The sequence below is a fragment of the Macadamia integrifolia genome, unplaced genomic scaffold (genome assembly GCF_013358625.1).
Source record: "Macadamia integrifolia cultivar HAES 741 unplaced genomic scaffold, SCU_Mint_v3 scaffold2390, whole genome shotgun sequence".
NCBI classification, from domain to species: Eukaryota; Viridiplantae; Streptophyta; class Magnoliopsida; order Proteales; family Proteaceae; genus Macadamia; species Macadamia integrifolia.
Window position 1 is genome coordinate 29,371 of NW_024868683.1, and position 21,649 is coordinate 51,019.

Sequence of the window (21,649 nt, forward strand, 5' to 3'; positions counted from 1 at the left end):
CCTTTTTTGGGGGGGGGGGTAGGGGGAGGGGGAGTGGGAGATCAGGCTAGTTTAGTTACAGAAATTTTAAAAGAGTAAATAGCCCTGGTAATTGGGTGGTTATCTGCTAGTCCTGGAGGTCAATGGAGATTCTCTCACTAAATCTAGTGGGCCTGACACTTGTTTTCACCAAGTTTCGTGTTGATGCAGATTTTAGATCGTCCAAGTTGGATGACTTAGCCAAGCAAGACGTTGCTAGTTTTTCCATGTTCATGGATCCTGTAACCTCAGGCAGTCAGGCTGATTTATCCTTGTGTTTTGGCCACCGGTTGGCAATCTAGATGTTGTATGTGCAACTATGTATACCACTTAGGGCTCTTCAAATTCTGAACTCTGGCTAGTAATCTAATATATTGATCTTCCTTTAACTTTCTTTGGGACTGTCATTTTGAAATTGAGCGTGGGGTACCTGGTAACTTCTGTACATCTTCCTATATGTCATAATTCAGCATGAAGAACTAGACTTTCTTTCATAATTTTAAGTTCCTTGGTGCAGAAATATTACTGTTTCTCTGAAAAAACTATGATCAGCTGACTATCTCACCCTATATGAACCACTTATGATCTAGTATGGTGCTGTTGCTTTTCATTTTTCATGAGCATTTCCTTACCAAGTATTTTATGAAATTCATGCATGGATCTGCTATTTACCCTTTTCGTTTTTGTTACTCAAAGATGCAATCTCAATTTAATTTTTCTACATGACGACAAAAAAATCTAGTAAGTTGGAGTGGTTGTCATGTGATTGTGGTCAGATGCCTCACCTTCATTTTTGTTGTTTTTTTTCTGTTTAGAGGACACATTGAAGGCCTTGAAAGAGAAGTCTAAAGAGCCTGAGCCAGAAGAGCCGGAACCAGAACCTACTACAGAAGTTCTTTTCCTTTGCAGCTATGAAGGCTGTGGGAAAACTTTTATTGATGCTGGAGCATTGAGGAAGCATTCTCATATCCACGGGGAAAGGCAATATGTTTGTCATTATGAAGGATGTGGAAGGGTAACTTGCCACATTTACATTTTCCATCATTGCTTTTCTGAACAGCTATATAATTAGCAAACTAAGGAGACATTATAAGTGTAAAGTTACGATAAATCGATTCTTTGCAACACTTAAAAAAGGAGTAGAACTATGGGGCTAATTTTGGTTCCAGTGTCAGGGTATTGTTCTATTGATCATGATGAGTAGGTTATCTCATATGAATTGTTCTATTGTTTAGAAAGAGACAGCAATACTGATGAATTGAAGAGTGAAACAATTAACTTGTGGTGATGGGACGATTTATTAGTTTGGGATTGGAGGTTTGAACCTTGGTGGAACCATATGGACATAAATTTTACTTATGGTATATGGGATGTCTGGGTGGACTTGTCAATGGGTGGGGTGGTTTTAGGTTATAGTTTATCATTATTACTGTAAAGGAGGATGCATTTTTTTGGTAGAGGGTCATTTAGTTTGGTTCTTTTCGTAGGTCCACTGGTAGACTGTTTGGCAACTGTATAACATCCTGAGTGTTGAGATTGCCTCTTTTGAATTTTGATATTAATACAATCTTCTTTTACTTTTCTGAAGAAGAAAAAGGGGGGGGGTGGTGTGGGGGAACCTATATAGTAGGATTTTAGTATGAGACCATGTTTCGCTCCTCAACAATGTGATACACATTGTGGATGTGCAAAAAACATTTCTGGAAACACTATGGAGAGAGTAAAAGGTGACTAATTAGTATTTTCTTAAAAATGATGAACGATCCAAAAGAAATACTAATTCATTGGTCCACAACAAAAAAAGCACCATTGATTTATGAAATGCAACTATAATTTTAATCAGTTGATCTCATAAGTTGAGGCTCTTTTGGTATAGTTTAAATTTATGTTTATTTGACAGATAAACAAAAATAGAGGCATTTGATATGATTTATGAGACCTGTTTCTCATTGAAGTAATCAATATAACAATAAATTCATAAATAGGTTGGGAGGTGTTTATGATTTATCACAATAAACTCCTTATAATTGTTTAGATACATTAGGGATCCGCCTTAAGCCCTTATTTGTTTGCGCTTATCATGGGTGATTTAACCAAGAGCATCCAAGATGAGGTCTAGTGACGTACGCTCTTCGCTGATGGTATCGTTTTTGTGGATAAGATCAAAGCGAGGATTAATGCTAAGTTGGAACTATGGAGATCAACCTTGGAAACAAGAGGCTTTAGAATTAGTAGATCGAAGACAGGTTATATGATGTGTAACTTTTGTCACACTATGGATAAAGAGATGGTGAAAATTGAGGGGAGAGAGATATACCACAAAGTGACTATTTCAGATATCTGGTGTCAACCATAAATAAAAAAAGGTGACATAGAGGATGATGTTTCATAGAGAATTAAAGTGGGATGGATGAAGTGAAGAGCTGTGTCTGGAGTTGTGTGACCGATGTATTCCTTTAAAGCTTAAGGGGAAATTCTATTGGACTGTTGTGCGTTTGACTATGATGTATGGGGTAGAATGTTGGGTTGTTAAGACGTGTCATATAGAGAAATATGTGGCAGAGATGATGTTAAGATGGATGTGCGGAAAAACCAGGAAGGTAAAGTAATTTATGTTGCTGCACACAAATTCTTTTTCTTGGTTTTTGTAATTTATGCTGTTCAAGAAATCATTCAGTAGGTTCTTGAACTACTAAAAGAGGAGTTTCTCTAAATATTGGAGGCACCTGTTTAGATAAATATTTGAGTTATTGAAGTTCTCTCATTTTATTGTCAGAGTACTGCTGGTTCTGAGAAATCAGTGTAGTCATCATTTAAAGAGAATTCATTTAGGGTCAACCAATCAGCTTGAATTTTGTTGTCTTCTAGTAGACCTGTCAGAATCAGACAGAAAAGTTTCCTTAAATTTGAAGGTTGTTGGACTGGTTTCTTTAACAGTTCATCTGATGACCATTGCTTCTTCAGCTTACATAAATGGGAATGTTTTGGATCTGTTGCCCTTTGTTGACTTTAGGCTACTTGGGTGGATTGTTTGTAAAGGAGTATAGTATCTTCTCATAAAGTCACTTTTCATTTGGATCTTGTTTGAATGATCTGATTTTTATCCTACAGAAAAAAGGTTTTTATAGTTTTCTTGGAATCGACTCTAAAACCTTCAGCAATTTTGTAAGTATAAGAAAAATCTAACCCTTCTGTAAAGAAATTCTTATAACTGGCTGTGCCCATTTCCTAATGGTTTTAGGGTTGCTCTCAAGGTTTAAGATCTCGCTCCCCATCTCGCTGATCCATAAAAGAGAGATCTGGCGATATAGATCATGTATTTTTTTAGCGGTTGACTTGGTGGTTGGTCTCGGTGGCCATATGGTCTTTGTATTCCCTGAAACTAGGTATTTACCTTATTTTAGAATTTCTAAACACAATGGAAACACTTTGTTTTTTAAAAATCAAACTTAAAATGGTACTTTGACTTCGTACCCTAGGCTAGTATGCTCTATTCCACAATCCACATTCCATAATCAACACATGACACACCATAATTGTTGGTGTACGATGTCTTGTATTCCGTCACAGTTTAATCCAGGGAGTACTAGTGCAGCGCCTCGACAGGAAGGACGGCAGTCTCGCTAGCTGGTTAGCAGGCCGTGGGGGTTGCAAGGGGGGCAGGAGGCCTCCCTGCATATGCGTCTCTCGCTTGAATTTTTTATTTGAGAGCAATTGTGTACTTTCCGGATCAGGGTTTTTCACTATATATTTGTAGCGAGGGTTTCTTTCTCTATAATGCAAGCAATACTGAGAGGTGTGAGGGACGAGTTTCGTAACCTTATTCTCCATTGATAGTGAAGCAGGATCTCATATCACTGAGGACATAGGCAATCTTGTCGAACCTTGTAAATCTGTGTGCATTGTTTGTTCTTATTTTTCCATTATCTTCTGCATTGTTTAAGGGTTGCGTTTCAACAATAATCATAAGAATTTAAAAGACATCGTAGATAGTTACTTAATTGATTGACAATAACATTGATGACTGATGAGTCACATTAACATACATTGAAAATTTGAAATGACATAAGCTACATAACAACATAAGGTCAGTATGCATCATTTGTTTAAACAGAAAAATGAAAAAATAAAAAAATCTAAAAACAGAAAAATTTATTTCCCTCCATGAATCCATAGATTAGTGATATGCATCACATATAAAAAATTCAATGTAAGCCAACAATTATTGATGATGTTTCCATGAAAAAATGGGTATGAGAAGATTTTTTTTTTTAATGTGAAATGGTTCTTGAGAAGAAAAGTAACTCCAAATGTGGATGAAGAGGTAATATTCTGTACTCTTCAAGCTTCAATGAGTGTAGGAATGGGGATACTCAAGCAAAAGCACCAAAATTCTTGCTCCTTATTGTTTTTTCTTCAAAAAAGTAGGGAGAGAGGCGGGATCTAGTTGAGATCTTGTCGTTTTTACATTTTTCCTGTGATTGTCTCGCTGAATTAAAAAAATGAGACCTCGCCGAGATCTTGAACCATGGTTGCTCTACCAATACGGATTCAAGCTCCAATTGTAAAATATATATATTTTTTTTGAAAAGCCCAATTGTAATTATTTTTTTTTTTCTGGTGGGCGAGGGTTATTGATGGTGAATCATCATATACTTAACTCTCGTGTTGCCACATATTATTTAATTCTTGCAATTTTGCAATGCATTCTTTTCACCAACGATTACTTGACCCTGTGTTTCTTTTGCAGAAATTTTTGGATAGTTCCAAGTTGAAAAGACACTTTCTTATTCATACAGGAGAGAGACATTTCGTGTGTCCTCATGAAGGCTGTGGTAAAGTAATTTTCTTGCCCACTCTATGCGACATTTTGGTGTTATTGCTGATATACATGGTTTTAGCCCTCAAAAGCTGGTGCTTTTGGGGTAAGTGGTTGTAACATGGTATCAAATCCAGGTCAGGTGTTCTATCCTTGGTATGTGTGAGGAGATTGTGTTGTGTGTTGTGCCCCTACACATTGTATCCTCAGTGCCAGGTGATGGTGTCACATGCAGAACTGTGTGTATGTTTGTGGGGTGGAAGGTCTGCACATGCGCGGTTGGGGGGGGGTGTTGATATACGTGTTGTCGGCTTGAACTTTTGGGACAAGTGGTTATGGCACTGGCCAATTTGATTTGTTCATTGCCAGAAATTATACTAGTTACCTCATAACTGCTCATATGTACTTGTTTCCTCTCTGTGGAACATTTTTCTACTTTTCCCCCACTTCTATAAACCTATAACATCTCAAGCATGGAATTTTCTAGTTGTGTTTTTTGAAAATTATTCTACTTACTAGGGTGTCTAAAGTTGTCACCATTGAGTTATGAAAAGTAGAGGGTTTTAACTGTTTTTAAAACCAGTCCATTCTCCGACAAATAGAAGGGATCATGTTTGATCAAACAGTTCATGGTCAGGGTTAAGGTCAAACCTTTGGTTTCATGATCAGGGAAGACACTGGAATATTTCTGTTTTGTAAGGTAAAGTGGGTCATTTTTGTCTATCCAACCCAAAGTAGGCCCCGGATGACAGGCTGAATGACATTGGCATCATAAGTTTAATTGGATCATAATGTCTGTCAGTAACAACTGGTCTGGGGCAGAAGGTTGTCAATTCATGAGGGACCTTGTCAGCAAGGTTTTAGTTGCAAATCACATGCAAGACCTGTGCCAGCATGTTTTGAAACGTGATTCCTGAGTCAGTATGGTTCAGATTAGTATCAAATTTGGTTCCTTTAGTAAATTTCCCTTCAAATGAAGAGTATTTTGAGGAAAAAGATGATAGAACAAATTATTTGAACGCGTCAAATTTTGCTACATGGGATTTTGGTCTATTAAGAAGGATGACTAATCAATTCTTCTATGTCTCGATTTTTCCCACACTGATGGGTTTTATTGTTCTCTGATTAAACTATTTTTTCCTCATGTCTTTTGAAATGATGTTCTTATCACTGTCTTGTAGTTCTGGGTATTTTCTACAAGTTTGGGTAGAGCTTGGGGAGATTTATTGGTCAATTCATCTTGCTGTTGTTTGTGTTGTTATAGTTATTGTCCCTATTATCTTCTGTAGAAATTTCAGTTAAACACGTAGTTTATCTATGCTGTCCAATTTTGAAAGTTTTTTCCCCCTACTTCCAAGTAAACTGAATTGCAATCTGCAATATGCAGGCTTTCTCACTGGATTTCAACTTACGGGCACATATGCGAACACATTCACAAGAGAACTATCATATCTGCCCATATGTAGATTGTGGAAAGAGATATGCTCATGAATATAAGTTAAAAACTCACATCAAGTCTCACCATGAAAAGGTCTGTGCTATTAATTCTCTATGTTAGTTATCTGTTGGTATAGTCATGTTTGTGTTATTTCGTTTTCATTTCTTTGGCTGATTTCTTAGTAGATATTTACTTATAGAGTGACATTTTTGAATAAAAATGTGGGGTCTTGTCAGGTAATTCACTTTTAGGGGGTAACTCACCTCTCTCTCTGGTTGGGGTAATGGGTGGGGAGGGGAGTATATGGAGACTTTAGGGTCGTAATTTAAGTCAGACAATTTTTTTTGAAAATATACAACTTCTACAAGGACTGGTGTCCTGGGTTTTAATTACTAACACTTGTACCGTGTGAGTGGAATGAGCCAGTACTGTCATTTGATCTTGGTGAATTTTTTGCCGCAGAAGATGGTTTCTGAATTTTTATAATTTATTTCCCTAATGTTTCAGAGCATGGCAGTGGATATGATGAAAAACACCCCACCTGATAAGGTACTAAGTGCTGCAAAGCCATCTGCAGTGAATTATGGCTCTGCTTCATCTGACCGGCCTTACGCCTGTCCTTATGAAGGATGTGATAAGTGCTACATCCATGAGTATAAGCTGAACCTTCATTTGAAAAGGGAGCATCCTGGTCATAATGCAGAAGAGAATGGCAAGAATGTCGCTGATAATGATCATGAGATGGATGATGCCAGTGACCAAGATGCTTATGCTGGAAGAGGTAGCAATGGGAAGAATCCTAAGCGAAGCAAGCCCAACAAACCTGCATCAAAGATGCCACCTTCAAAAGTCCAACAGCGGAAGAGCTCAAATGTGACTCCAAATTTGAACGCGGTGAAGAAACAATGGCCAACCAAAGACATGTACGAGGAAGAAGATAGTGAGGAAACAGAAGAGGATCGTGATAATGTTGAAGATGGATGGAGATATGCAGAGAACAATGAGGATGATGAAGAGACAGAGTATGAGGATTAAGGTTAATTATATTGCCCTGTATGTGCTCCATCTTTTTATGTCAATATTGTGCCATTTTGATCTTACAATAAAATATTTCTGATAGATGTAATTTCTTTTATCCTCCTCTGCATTTTTCTTCTCTTTTACATGCGGTCCAATAATTTAGAGAGCAAAGAACTTGATATTTTATCCTTTGAAGTTCAGGTGATTCATCATTTTTTAGTACCTCTCTGTCAATTCTATTTTCATGAGTAGGCTTGGGTGTCTTCTTTTCCAACTGAATTTTGTATTGTGGTCTGGTGATTTGGAAGATTGAAGAGAAACGGTTGATTCTACAGAAGATTAGTGATTGATGTAATTCCTTTCATTCTCAATCAGCTTTTCTCCTAAATCAAGAATCCATTAATGCATGGAATTAATCCTTTCATGTTCATATGATTTGTCCGGTTAGCCGCTTTGCCTGGTTACATCAAGTTGCTCCATTGTCCCTTTTCCTGTGCCCATATTCTTTCTTCCATGCAGCTTACAAAAGATGTAAACTTCCAATTTTATTCAGCTAGAGCATCCATGCTATTCTCAGCTAGAGCATCTATGCTATTCTCTATGATGTCAAACAAGCATTTCATAAGGTGAGGTTACAAACCGAGTCTATACAGATGATTTGTACCCGGGAAGATGGAAGAGGTTGATATGTGAACAAAGGATGATGATTTCATCACCAGTATATCCTGTGACTAGGAAGATGAGCTAAAATGTTTTTAAGGATACTGCAATTTATGAAAACATATTATTTGATTAGGTTATTGATAAAAGAGAAAAGCAAAGAAAGTAATTCTTTTTTACACTAAATATTATTATTTATAATTACAAATATGCCAAGGTAATGAAAATGTTAGCTAATAGAGAGATTTAATGTGTTCAAGTCTCTTGTTGATTTATAACACATCTAACTTAATATGACAACAAGAACAACAACAGAAGCATACAAGAATAACAATTATGATTGTTGTACGAATCGGCAAAGACCGGGAAGCAACATACGAATTGACACCCTCAGAACTTCCTCGTAAATTTTTCTTTTTTTTCTCGTAATTTAATGACGTGGGTTCTTTTATATACGAATCGACACCCATAGAATTTTCCCTCTTTTCTCCTCTCTTCTTTTCTTAGCCATGTATTATGCCAATATAAAGGGAGCAACATGTTGATCCTTCTCCCAACAATTAGGCTCTATTTGGTATCGTTCTAAAAAAACGTTTCTAGAGTTTTTTCGTTCTATTGGAACGAAAAAACGGAATCTTCTATTTGGTGCACTTATGATCCGTTTCTGTTTTTTTTGGAACAAAAAGTGAAAAGAAAAAAAAAAAAACATGAAGAGAGAACAAAAGGAGCTGAAGTATGATGGATTTGCTGTGTTTCAGAACCAAAGTTGGCTAGGTGAATTGTTGCTGGATCCATACAAGCTAGGACTTGTTGGGGGTAGGATGTTTTGTGCTATGTGGCATGGATTTGTGGGCTGATTTTGCAAGGTCTGGGGGCTTGAGGCCCGGAGGAATCGAACTACCCTACATGTTAACTTTGTTACTGAGGCCTCAAAGAACTACGGTCCAGGTAGGGGATCTTCTCAAGGATTTTTTTTCAGGGTTAATATGGCTATTTTGGTAAACTACACCTAGAACCCAGGTGGTGAGCAACGAATTTGGTACGAATCGTAAACTCAGACATCCTAAGTTCGACTCTCACTAGGCACACCTTGGGCCATTCACATGGAGTGTTTAGTGCTCTTCAACTTTATTTGCGAGTTTATTTTTCTTTAGTTATGTTTGCTTTCTTGCATCATGATTAAGTTTCAGGTTCCTGATAGACCCGACCCGAAATAATATGGCCGGTTGGATAAGATGATCAAAAGTGAGAGTGAATGTGCAAGAAGTACCTGATTTGGAGCTACTTTCTCAACAACCTTAGCTTGCTTGTGCCTCATCTAACCCACCAATTCATTTAAGGTTGTTTCCAACAAGAAATGGATTAAATGTTGAGGCCAAACCCTAACCAAACCCTGTTGGTGGATGGTGACTAGCAACCAATTTAAACTGTTTCCTTGTCAACCCTTTTCCTGAAAAGTTTAATGCCGAGGTACAAACTGAGTTGGCCACCATAGGTTTTTAGAAAATGGATTATCCTCTCCAAGAACACTACTTAGATATTGTCTCTAGTAAAATCATGATTTGGGGAATCGGAATTAGATCATGGATTCTAGTCGAATACAATTAGATTCAAATTTACGATTTTGACCAATTCTCGCATCTGATAATGGATTGAACCCTGAATCAGATCAAAACCATGGCTGTTCTTGAAACCCTATCGATTGAATCGAGGTTTTTTTTTGGGGGGGAGGGGGTGGGGGGAAGGGCTCCCAATTTGAGGCCGAGTCAACCGAATCAGAACGAAATTTGAATCAGAAATAAGGCCGATTCGGATTACTAAAACCCTGATCCAAATCCATAAATCGATGAAACCTTAAAAGTGTGGTAGGTAGTAGGTACAACCCAAGTTCAGTGCAATTATAGAACTCAATCCATTTGAATATTTATCCAAAAAGATATCCCAAAATGCCATTTTACCTTCATTTGATTGGTTGTTGGACCTACTTTTAGGCCATGAAGGGTATCCAAAAATTGGTCAAGGGCCTGAAATATAAGAAGAAGGTGGTCAAGTGCTATCAACCCTACATTGTGAATACTGGGATAATGGGGGGCATAGTGTCAAATATATGCTGAAATTGAGTTGAATCAAAATTTAATGGGCGTATCTTGTTGTCACCAAATGGTGAAGTTTGTAACAGATTTTTTTTTTTTTAAGAAAAAAGGAAAAGAAAAATTGTAACATCGTTTTAGTTGTCGGTTCTTATGCTTAAAAAGTTATTTAATTTAGGAATAAAAAAGGGTTTTTAAAATAATTTGAAAATTACTTAAACTTGATACCGAACTGTGATAATGATGGTTTTAGGCAATGTCCTGGGGTGACCATGGTTTTAGTAATCAATATTAAGATTGAGATTGACCTCGAGCGATAATGATCAACTCCTATTGAACCAGATAGGGATCCACCCTTGATTTTCTTTAAAAAGTAGGAATTTTTTTTAAAACTTTTCACCTTTAGAACCATGGTTGTGATAAGATAATAGTATTCTTCACCGTAGTGCCCCCTGAGGAAAGCACCAGCCAATGCCAAAAAGATATTCTTCTAGAACGGTAGATAAAACAAATCAAGTTGATTAGAAAGTAGAAACCATAATTAAGAAATTTCAGTTGGAACCCATTTAGTGGTTAAAGTGATAATTCATTATGCTAAACACGTGTGTCATCGCATCCAATTTGTGGATGCCACGAGCTTAAATTCAAAATCTATCGTCATCCAAAAAATGATTTAGATCTTAAAAAGAAATATTGGAATCAAATAGTCTAACAAATAAAATTAAAATAACCATAATAACCATCTAAAAATGATTAGGGAAAGAGTTTCCCATACATCTCAAGTGTGAGGGGAATCTCTCAAACCACATCAATAGCTGCACAAAAAATGGTATAATTTATATGGACCCACATGATCAAGATAGAAAAGAGACCACAACAACAACAACAACAACAACAATAATAATAATAATAATAATAATAATAATAATAATAATAATAATAATAATAAAACATATGTGAGAAATTATTTCCCAAAAGATTATTAAAATATGATAATTATATTATGGATGAGCCTAACCACTAAATAGAATAGGGTTAACTTTTTATGTTGTGTGCCGAACCCCTCTGCCCCAATATGGTTTGGATCCCATGACCTAAATCCGCACATTTGGAACAATATTAGAATTAGAATGATATTTGGGTCAAAAAGAATCTTAGATAGAACGCATAGACCCAAAATTCAATATAAAGGGGAATGAGAATAGCATGAGAGGACCAAACCAAAATGAGGCCCACTTGGTCCACCTTAAAAGTGATGTAAACAAGGGAGGTGGGTCACCAACCTAAAAGATTCTCTCTCTCTCTCTCCATATTAGTTTCTAGAAGCATGATACTCTTGTCAGGTGAGAGCAAAAGCTGTGGCTAAAAGTTGAATGGCTACCTACCAATTGATATTGAAATCCACATATTCTTTGCCCTAAAAAAAAACCCACATTTTATCTTGTGGGCAATGTTTCAATAAAGCACCAGTGTTTCATGGTCAAGCTGCCTCATGGTTCATTCCAGCACTTATTTCAATTGGATGGTTTTGATACATCTTACATTGCATTACCATAGGGAGAGAGAGAGAGGGAGAGAGAGAATATAAATTGAATTGGTAGGAGTAAGATCATAAATTGATTTGGTAGGAGTAAGATCATCCATTGAATTCAGAAAATGATCTACTTTTAATGAGTTTTCACTCACCCTAAAGTGAGAGGGCCCTTCTATACATACCAGACTGGGACCTACCAACCACCAACTCTTCTGGGTTCCCCCATAGGATCCAAACTTATAAACCAAACACCACTCATGTGGGTCCCTACTTTTTCCCCAATCAACACTTACAACTACCCCCAACCCCACATTCACAATCATCATAATCTCAATCCAAATCCAACGTTTTCAAAAGCACAATCATACATAAACCCGCCTCCATAGGATCAAATTCCTTGTAAGTTGGGACTCTGGAAAGGGTAAGGCCAAAGGCAGTAAAATGACGAAATCACCCTCTCCCAAGGAGAACAGAGGTGAGTGGGAATTGTAAAAGATGTCGGTGACAAAGCCCATATGGCCATATTAAAGAAGGGAAGAAATTTAGAACTCTTTCTCTCTCTAGTCTGTCCTTTGATGAGATTTTGTTTACAAAATTTCTCTCTCTATAAACTCTCACGTAAAAGTAGACCTACCTACCAAATCCAGCACTGAGCATCTCTCTCCTCTTTTGTAACCACTCGTCTTTCTCACCAACTCGGTCAAATACCCACAAAAGGGATCGAGTCAATTGGGACTCCGAATTTCTCCCCTACCCCATCCTTCCTCCCCTTCTGCCTCATATAAATCCTCTCTCTCCCCTTTCTTCCTCCACTTTCCATCAATCCACTCCTTCTCCACATCTCTTCCTCTTCTCTCTCTACCTCTCTCGCTCCACACAAAAGACCCCTTCTCTCTCTCCCTTTCTCTAACTGACCAGGCACAAGCACAAGAAAGAAGTAAAACACACAAACAGATATGGGTCGTTCTCCTTGCTGTGAGAAAGCTCACACCAACAAAGGTGCATGGACCAAAGAAGAAGACCAGCGTCTCATCAACTACATCAGAGCCCATGGTGAGGGTTGCTGGAGATCTCTCCCCAAAGCTGCAGGTAACCGACTTAGGAGTTAGGATTTATTACCCAACTCAAATCAGAAAAACTAAGGAAAACCCATATCATAACTTCCTCTCCTTCCTCTTCTTCCTCTCTTATCTAAATATTTATGTTGTGTTTCAGGTCTGCTCCGTTGTGGAAAGAGTTGCAGACTTAGATGGATAAACTACCTCAGGCCTGATCTCAAGAGAGGCAATTTTACTGAAGAAGAAGATGAACTTATCATCAAACTCCATAGCTTACTTGGAAACAAGTAAACCCTTCTATTCTCTTTACCTCTAGTCAATTCTTTTCAATTGAGGATCTGAAAGCTTTTCCAAGGACAGTATAAACTCATTGGGGACTTTTTTCAAATGCTTAGGTGGTCTCTCATTGCTGGAAGATTAACCGGAAGAACAGACAATGAGATCAAGAACTACTGGAATACCCACATCAAACGCAAGCTCTTGAGCCGTGGAATTGATCCTCAAACTCACCGACCAATTGGTGCCGGCGTCACCACCACCACTACCACCACACCCACCACCCCTTACTCTGATGGGGTCATTAACTCTTCTTCTCCGGCACCTGCGCTTACGCCGGAGATTGTCGTCATGAATAGTAACCAAATTAAGGCTGAAGAGGCACAGAGCAGCAGCGGAACCACAGAAGAACACCAACAAGAACAACAACATCAACAACAGCCACAGTACCCAGAGCTCAATCTTGATCTATCTATAAGTCTTCCGTTCCAACCAGAGCAACCATCAACGAATACAGCAGAATCAAAGCAACAGCTATTGTCTTACCAGGTTTTTACAGCAGCAGCAGCACCACCACCACCACCAATCTTCTCTCAAGCAATCTGTTTGTGTTGTCGATTAGGGTTCCAAAGTGGCCAAGCTTGCAATTGCCAAACCACCATGATACCCAATGGTGCCCACAGATATTTCAGTCCATTAGATTCATAGATTATAAAGTATAGTTCCCTTTCTTTCCTTCCATGTAATCCATCTTTTCCTCTCCTCCTCTTATCATCAAAATATATAATTTGATTTTTGATATTTGAAAGAAAGATCAAAATCATACAAATCTATATTTTCTTCGGTAATTTTCATCCTATTTGTTTATATTGAAAAAAATCAATAGAATTGATGGGTGTGGGGGACAATCCTATTTCATGGGGTCTTACTATTACTACAAAAGGTTTAAGAGGGGGGGTGGACCAATCTGATATTCTGAATCAACAGCCTAGATGTAATTGCAGTGGTGCTGGTGGGGTCCAGTGACTGTGATAGTCTTGATAAGAATGCAATTTGTTATAAAGGTTCAAACTAATGAGCCCATTATGAAAGCATATATGGTATATATCAGGTGGTGGAGGTAGTTTACCATTGAAGAATTGATTGAGTGCTTGAATGACTATGGCTTATTTTAAGGACTAGAAAAAAACAGAGGGACTTGGGTTTCTTTTAATATTGGAAATTGACTCAAAAAGTCTGGTCTCATGTGTGTTGGATTGGGAAATTGGGACTATTTTTTGCATAGGTGGGTCCCATCCAGATGTTCTTATCTTCCTATATGTGGGCTGTGAGCAATTAAGCTAAAGAATTGATAGGGTGATGGAATGACTATGGATTATTTTAAGGTCTGAAAAAAAAAAAAAAAAAGAGAGATTTGGGTTTCTTTTAGTATTGGACATTGACTCACAAAGGCTGATGATCATGATCTCATGTGTAACCATGATGATCATGATCTGATGTGTAACCAGCGTAAGTACTACTGTCGGATTAAAATTTTCATTGGTGGGTACCCACCAGAAGGTTGCTAACTTCCAATAAGAGGGCTGTGACTTGTGAGGGTGGCCCACCTTGTGGAATCACATCTTTTTATCTTTTCTCCCCCAATGAAGTGGAGTAGGGTAAGGAAAAGCATGAAGGGCATGTGAGGTGTTGTGGTAGGTAACCGAACCAAGGATTAAATAAAGGAAAGAAAGCAGTTTGGTAGTTAAGCAGAGTCAGAAATGGTCATGTGCAATCAACCCAATTTTTTTTACCTAAAAAAATAACTATTTAAATTTAGTATTAATTGGAACTATTTAGAAAAGGAACAAAAAGATATATGAAATAAGGAAATAGATGGATGAAGGGAAAAGCTCACGTTCATGCTTGGTGTATACTTTTTATACAAACACCATTTATGGTACACGTGAGTACAGATGGTTAGGTTCGTTCAGAGACCATTGGGGACCTCTCTGCTTCTTATCCTAACTCCTAACTCACCCACCTCTACTCCTCTTTTTGGCATTTTTGTCTACGACAGTTGGAGGAATGTGGGGTGCTCTCTCTCTCTCTCTCTCTCTCTCTCTCTCTCTACATGACACTGAGACATGAAGAACCACCTTTTAGAGCTCTCCTACATGTCATGTGCGGGAGCCTTTTCTAATATGCTGTTTATATATGGCAGTTTTATTATGTTCACAAATGGATGAATGTGATCATATCATCATCTAATCATATTAAATTTTATATTAAATTAAATCTTTACGAGACAAAAGATTGGTAGATTATTCGTGTGCGAATTCTTTTTCATGTCCTTTCACAAAAAGTGAGGGTCCTATACGTATATTTATTTATTTCACCTACTTTGGAAATATAGACTTCACATGGATGATACATTTTTCAGAACAATAATTTGTGTGATATACAGATTCTTTCTCATGCTGACGGTGTGGGAAAACTTCTCGCACTTTATGTGTGATTATAAGGTTCACAATTAATTTGAAGGGAAAACTTCTCGCACTTTATGTGTTATCATAATGTTCACAAATTATTTGAAGGGAAAAGGGTGGGTATGCATGCATACTGCTTGCATGCCACACGCTAGTAGGCATTTTGTCTATCTCTCTCTTTTCCCTTTTGAAATAACCTCTGCATCTCTTTGTATGATGCCTCATGCCCTTATGGGTGCCACCCTCTAGCGTGTGGCACATGGATGCCATGTCTATCGATCTTGACCCTTGTTTGAATAAGTTAAATTATGATTGAATATTTTTTCAAATATTGTCTAACTACTCAACCATGACAAGTCATATTGTTGAGATGGATCAATAAATTTGAGATGAAACCTATTAGAGTAATTCTAAAGAATAAATCACATGTATGAAAATAGCATGCTTTCCAAAAAGCCTGTTTGAATTTTTTTTTTTTTTTTCAAGGAATATAAACAAGGTATAGTTTGCCTTTTGATTTGTAATTTAGAGGAACCCTTGAAATTCATGATTTTTTTTTAGAGGAAGTAGATAAGAGCGAAGTGAACATAGGTTCTTAATGATATCATGTCCTTCTATTAATGAATTAAATAGGTCATCAAGTATCTATTCTATTTCTTCTTGTTGGGTTCCTATATTACATCCATGGTTGAAAAGAAAGTTATTGAAATGATTTCAAAAGGTGATGTATGGTATCAGTCTATTACCTTGCCACATTTTTTCTTCTGTAAAAGAGTGCCCCTCCATGAGGAAACAATGATCAATAGATACTGTGTGACCTTCCCACTAGAGATTGTTATTATTGTCCCCAACTCCTTGTATCATTCCATAAATTAAGAAGTCCTCTCTCTCTCTCTCTCTCTCTCTCTCTTTTGTGTGGCTTAAAAATTCAGACCATACTGTGATATGAGGTATCCATGTGTACAAGACAAACTTCCATATTGTATTTTTCTATCCATATCTTCTAACAGTATACATTTCAGTCATTGAAACTATGACATTGATGAATATTAAGATCCTTCTCTTCTCCTTCTTCTTCTTCTTTTTTTTTTTTTTTTTGGGGGGGGGGGGATCAGGGGAGATTGGATTGCACAAAAAATTATTTAATTTGTGCAATATTTGGAGTAGTTTTTCATTGTGATTTTAAAACTGAAAAACCCATTTGGCTATTGATTGTGTTGTTTGGTAATTTACATGTTGCAAAATTTATCTTCTCAAAAATCAGTTAAAAGTTGTAATCACCACTAGGTGCCTTTGCGGAATTATTTTGGGGAAAATTAAGAGAAATTGACGGGTTAATAGTTAAAATAATTAAATGTTTTAATCACCTTTTTGATGATTTTAAAGTTTTTATTTTTTTAAATAACACAATTACAACTAAACAAGGTTTTCCAATATGTTTTTCAAAGTGAGAGTTGATTGCTTATGAAACACATAAAAGTACATAGGCTATGATTTCGAATATTTAGTTAATTGTGCAGGTAGTTGGGAGAACCCCAGTGTGCATCAACAAATCAAAATAAGCATTATTAACTTTGGAATGAGTTAAGGAAAAGTAAAAAAAGGGTCTCCATAATCTTAGAGTGATGGTAGATGGAAAAGAAATAATAGATTTTATTAACAAAGACTAAAAAATCTTGAAGGTTGGAAAATGTATGGGGTTGATTTTAGATCAAATTGTAAGAAAAGAAAACTAAGTAAATTTTTTTGTTGCTATAATGTAATAATGTATCAAATAGAATGACTAAGTATTGTAACTTCTAAAGAAGTTATATAGGAACTTGCTCACTTAGAAAAGAAAAGAAATGCTCATATATATATATATATATATATATACTACCAAATAAAACGAAGGTTGAGTTAGCTGATCATGGACTATACAACTCTCTTCAATTGATCGAGCTTTAAATGTTTTTGGAGGGTAATTTTGTTAACTAATGTTTGATTGTAGTACTCATAGTCTTTCAATATTGCATCTCTTAAAGAAAAATAAATAAATAAATTGATAGATATTGACTAATAAGTAAAGTGATATACCAAGATATTTTGTTATAATTGTTGCACAAAGACCTTGTAGATTTTTTTTTTTTTTTTAATTTTTTTATACTGGTTTTCAATAGTATATGACTGGAGGAAGAGATTAATTATTGTGGGAAATCTTTAAGGGTTAAATCTTGGATGGTTAATAAGGATCTTTATCACACCCCATCTCATTGATGGTGTGAAATGGGGTTAGAGGGTACAGCCGGCTAGAGAGGATCCAATTCTTTTGGATATCGGCAATATTTGACTTGAGATGTCTCCATTTTCAGGGCTTAACTTTTGAATAATCCCAAGGTTGCCTCTTCTTCGTAGTATCCTAGAATTTTATATTCTTTTAGAAATACTATATTAGATTCTTGTTTTTGTTAAGGTAATGATATCTTAGTTTCATCAATAGAAAGCATAGTTTGTTATAAAGAATAAATAAATAAATAAATAAATAAAAGGAAGGAAGAAAGCTTGGTCTAATATAAATATGGGAATGGAGTGTACAAGATAAATTAAGCATATGATTATAATTAGAAAAAAATTTAGATAAACAATAAGTTACTAATAAAAATGTACGAGTGCCTATACTTTTTCATTTTTTATATTGCTTACTTGATTAATCAATGAATTGAAATTAACTTTGTTTTATCAATGGAGAGGATATTAGACAAATTTGAGAATGAAGTTTGTGGGAAAAATGAAACATAAGATTATAATTAGTAAAAAGGAAAATTTATTTTAGAAATGTAGGTCAATTGTAATACATACAAGAACATAATTCTCAAATTAATCAACAAAAGTAATTCTCAAATTAATCAACAAAAAATAAAAAACATTACTCTTGAAATTCTATACTCATTTAAAATATATATATATATATATATATATACACTTTGATTCTTAAAAAAGAAGAAAGCTGGGTTCAGCAAGGCCTTGACCCAAAATCCTTTTCATCGCACTTTACATAACTGTCATGTAACATTTAGTTATGTTAAAATTTTGGTGGTATATTGTTTACACCATCATATACCAATTGTTGAAATTTTAATAAATCTAACACCTCTTAAGATATTTGAATTTTTTGAAAACAAAAAAGTATAGAATTTATCTAAAAATAATTACTGAAATGACCATTGTTGGAAAACCAGGTTTTGTGACCTGACTCATCATCTTCAAAACCTAGTGAGTCAGAGCGAGTAACAAAAAATCAGGCGAGTCATGTCAAATTTCCCCCTCTCATTCCCATACTAGTCTTTCTCAAGTAATCCAAATAAATAAATAAAATGAGACAATATAGAATAAAAGTATTTATTTTTCAATTTTTTTTTATGAAACCCATCATTCATTGTCTATTGGATAAAAGTGATAGGATCCGACTTGGAGATGTCATGGTCATGAATCATGTTTTTTAATTAAATTTAGATGTATACACTCAATAGTCACTAGACTCAATGCATAAGCTCAGACATTGAACATTTAACATCATTAGAAAATATTCTAGCTTAAAACTATTCAGAAATACAAGCTCAAAATTTTGACAAGAATCGGCCGTTTTGTTGTGACTGGGCAAAGCAAACGAGTCTTGAATAACTCGGTATGATTTAGTTCGAGTCTTGTCATTTTTAATACAGGACGAGTCACCATGACTCTTGACCAGATTTCTAATTTTTTGACCAGACTCGACCTTGTTTTCCTTATCAAAACCCGGTTTGCCAACAGTGGAAAAGACAAGGAAAGAAAAACCTATACATAGATAGTCATATAGTTGAATTAGTCCACCAAATTTGAAATTAAAGAGTACCCCATATTACTAATAATCATTCCATGTGGTGATAAAATGTAGGACAAAATGAAAATAATCTGAATTTAATGTGGTGGAAATATTTTCTGCAAAAATAAAAGATTTAAAAAATTATTTAAGGAGAAAAAAGAACTCCACTTGAAAACAAAATATTGGATGAATCAACTTGGTTGAATTTGTCAATTTATAACATCCAAAATTTGACCTAATTATTGAGTTCTACAAGTAAGAAAATTAATAAATAAATAAATGTAAAGGGTGTGCTTCATGTCTTTTCAACAGGAATCTTGTCATTCTTGAATATATATATATATATATATACATATATTATTTCTCTCTCATTGGAACATGATCTGAAAACCATCTCTTCACCACTTTCTATAGGTCATTTTTTTTTTTTGGTTGAAAAAAATTGCTCAAATTTGGCGAGGTGATATATCTTCAGGAGGTCCCAATAATAAAAAATTTCAGTTTCGAATTAAGTAAGATACGTTAAAAAAAGAAGAAGAAAGAATTAAGTATGGATACCCAAATAGAATGCAATGTAATAAAATAAGTCTTTCCATTGAGTTCCTTTGGCTGTCAAGAAACAATAAGGAGTAAAGTTTTAAAGGTTAGCTTATTTTATTTGAACCCAAACCTGTTCTATCTGTAGTTTGGATCCTATCAAAAACATAATTACTTTTAACTACCTAAACTTCCAATCCTCCCAACTTGGAAGGGATATATATCAAATGTGGGTTCCTACACATCATGAGGTGCCCCAGCTTTCCCCCCTTCCCCAAAAAGTTAAAGAAGAAAGATTTTTTTTTTTTTAAATGGTTAGTGTTCATGGTAATCCTTTATCGGATCTGAATGTGTGATGATTAACTAGATTAATCTAGCCTGATCAAGTTAGGGTCTTCCCCTTCTGTCCCTGTTTGTGGTCCCTTCTCCTCTCTAAGGCCTTGGTCTTGTGAGTTCAGTTGGATGCTTCGGTTGGCTTATATATTCTTTCCTTTATTTCTTAATAATGTTGAGGGAAAAAAGATTATCATTCTACGTGGAGCCGTGGAGCCTACATCTAAATACCGGAAGGACAAAATAACAGCCTCAACCACAGTAAAATGAAAAAATATATATATATATATATATATATAATTCCTATTGAATGCCTTTTAAGTGCTTTCATTGAACCATTGCGCTGGCGCAAAAGCCACACAATCATATTAAGGCAACCTCATTGAATTAGACTTAAGATTTTTCATGTTTTATTATATACCTGTCCTTTTGGGATCTCGCACAATCATAATTAATAATAACTTTCATCTAAACAATAAAACCAATTTTAAGGCAAAGTAATTCTAAAGGAGAAATCCTACCAACTTGGAAGGGACCCAAAGTCATGAGAGTGGGTTCACACATGTGATATCACTTATTAATGTTAGATTAGAAGATATCTTACCTTCCAAAAGGCCTGGTTAAGAAGCAGGTCTCATGTGACGACAACCTCATTGAGTTGGAAGCTGATGATGATACCTTTTCCTACTTTCTACCTGTCCTTGTGGAGTTTTGGATTCTCTCACAACAATAATAACTAAAATTAAAGCTTCCCTAACTGTTTAAGGGCATAATAACCCCAAAAGAGATACCCTACCAACTTGCAAGAGCCATATAGATACAGTTTTAATGGAACTTGTTGGATTGTAATTTGGAAAGAACATGAGAAGTGGTCGTTGGTGGTTGGTAGCTGAATGACATCACATAGACAACTACTTCTGTCTCTTCTCATAAATTTCGGGTCTTGGTCTCCTTCTTAGTTTATTCACTTCTCTCTCTCTCTCTCTCTCTCTCTCTCTTATTATAAGTCAAAAAAGAAAGTTTAACTTTATTCTGGCAGGCCAGGCAAGAACCCACGTTACTCGCATATGGTGGCACCTAATTCCATTGGCCTCTTGCTTTATGAGACCGAAAACTATCAATATCAACACTTAACCATTGAAATATATTAATCACAATAATTGTAACTTATGTGTGTATTTATTGGCTTTGGTGTGACAATAGATAATGGGTGAATGGACTTTAGAGATTGAGTTGATCATGAGCCCATATGTTCTTCTTTGTTTACTATATTTTTCTTCTTTGTTCTTCTCTTTTTGTGAGGTAACTTATTGGGGTAGAGATTGATTTGCCTAGTTGACTTACCTACCAATCTATCATGGATAGAGCTCCTTGTTTCTTGCTAGCCATGTTAGTAGATAACGTGGGCCATGTTCCTTATTACGTTCTCTTTTCTGTTCTTATAAGCTTATCTAGCTATTTGTCTTTATTTATAGAACGTAGGTAGAGATGTTCATGGCTCAAGATAAGGAAAGAGGTTTTTTTTTTTTTTTTTTTTTTTTTTTTTTTTTTTTTTTT

The 21,649-nt window shown here is 35.8% G+C and overlaps 2 protein-coding genes across 2 annotated transcripts in view; both read left to right on the top strand.

Annotated features, from left to right (window-relative positions):
• The window catches only part of LOC122066436 (zinc finger transcription factor YY1-like), a 9,750-nt gene extending 2,233 nt beyond the window's left edge, over window positions 1-7,517 (top strand). Inside the window, exons 3-6 of the mRNA XM_042630237.1 lie at window positions 834-1,033; window positions 4,769-4,858; window positions 6,225-6,368; window positions 6,783-7,517. Coding sequence (XP_042486171.1) covers window positions 834-1,033; window positions 4,769-4,858; window positions 6,225-6,368; window positions 6,783-7,310 — 962 coding nt within the window. The 3' untranslated portion in view covers window positions 7,311-7,517. The remainder of the gene's footprint in view (window positions 1-833; window positions 1,034-4,768; window positions 4,859-6,224; window positions 6,369-6,782) is intronic.
• Window positions 7,518-12,310: 4,793 nt separating this feature from the next.
• LOC122066430 (myb-related protein 308-like) lies at window positions 12,311-13,761 on the top strand. The gene is made up of 3 exons (XM_042630232.1): window positions 12,311-12,668; window positions 12,795-12,924; window positions 13,033-13,761. The coding sequence occupies exons 1-3, from the start codon at window positions 12,536-12,538 to the stop codon at window positions 13,619-13,621; spliced, it is 852 nt and encodes a 283-aa protein (XP_042486166.1). The 5' UTR covers window positions 12,311-12,535; the 3' UTR covers window positions 13,622-13,761.
• The last annotated feature ends 7,888 nt before the right edge of the window (window positions 13,762-21,649 follow it).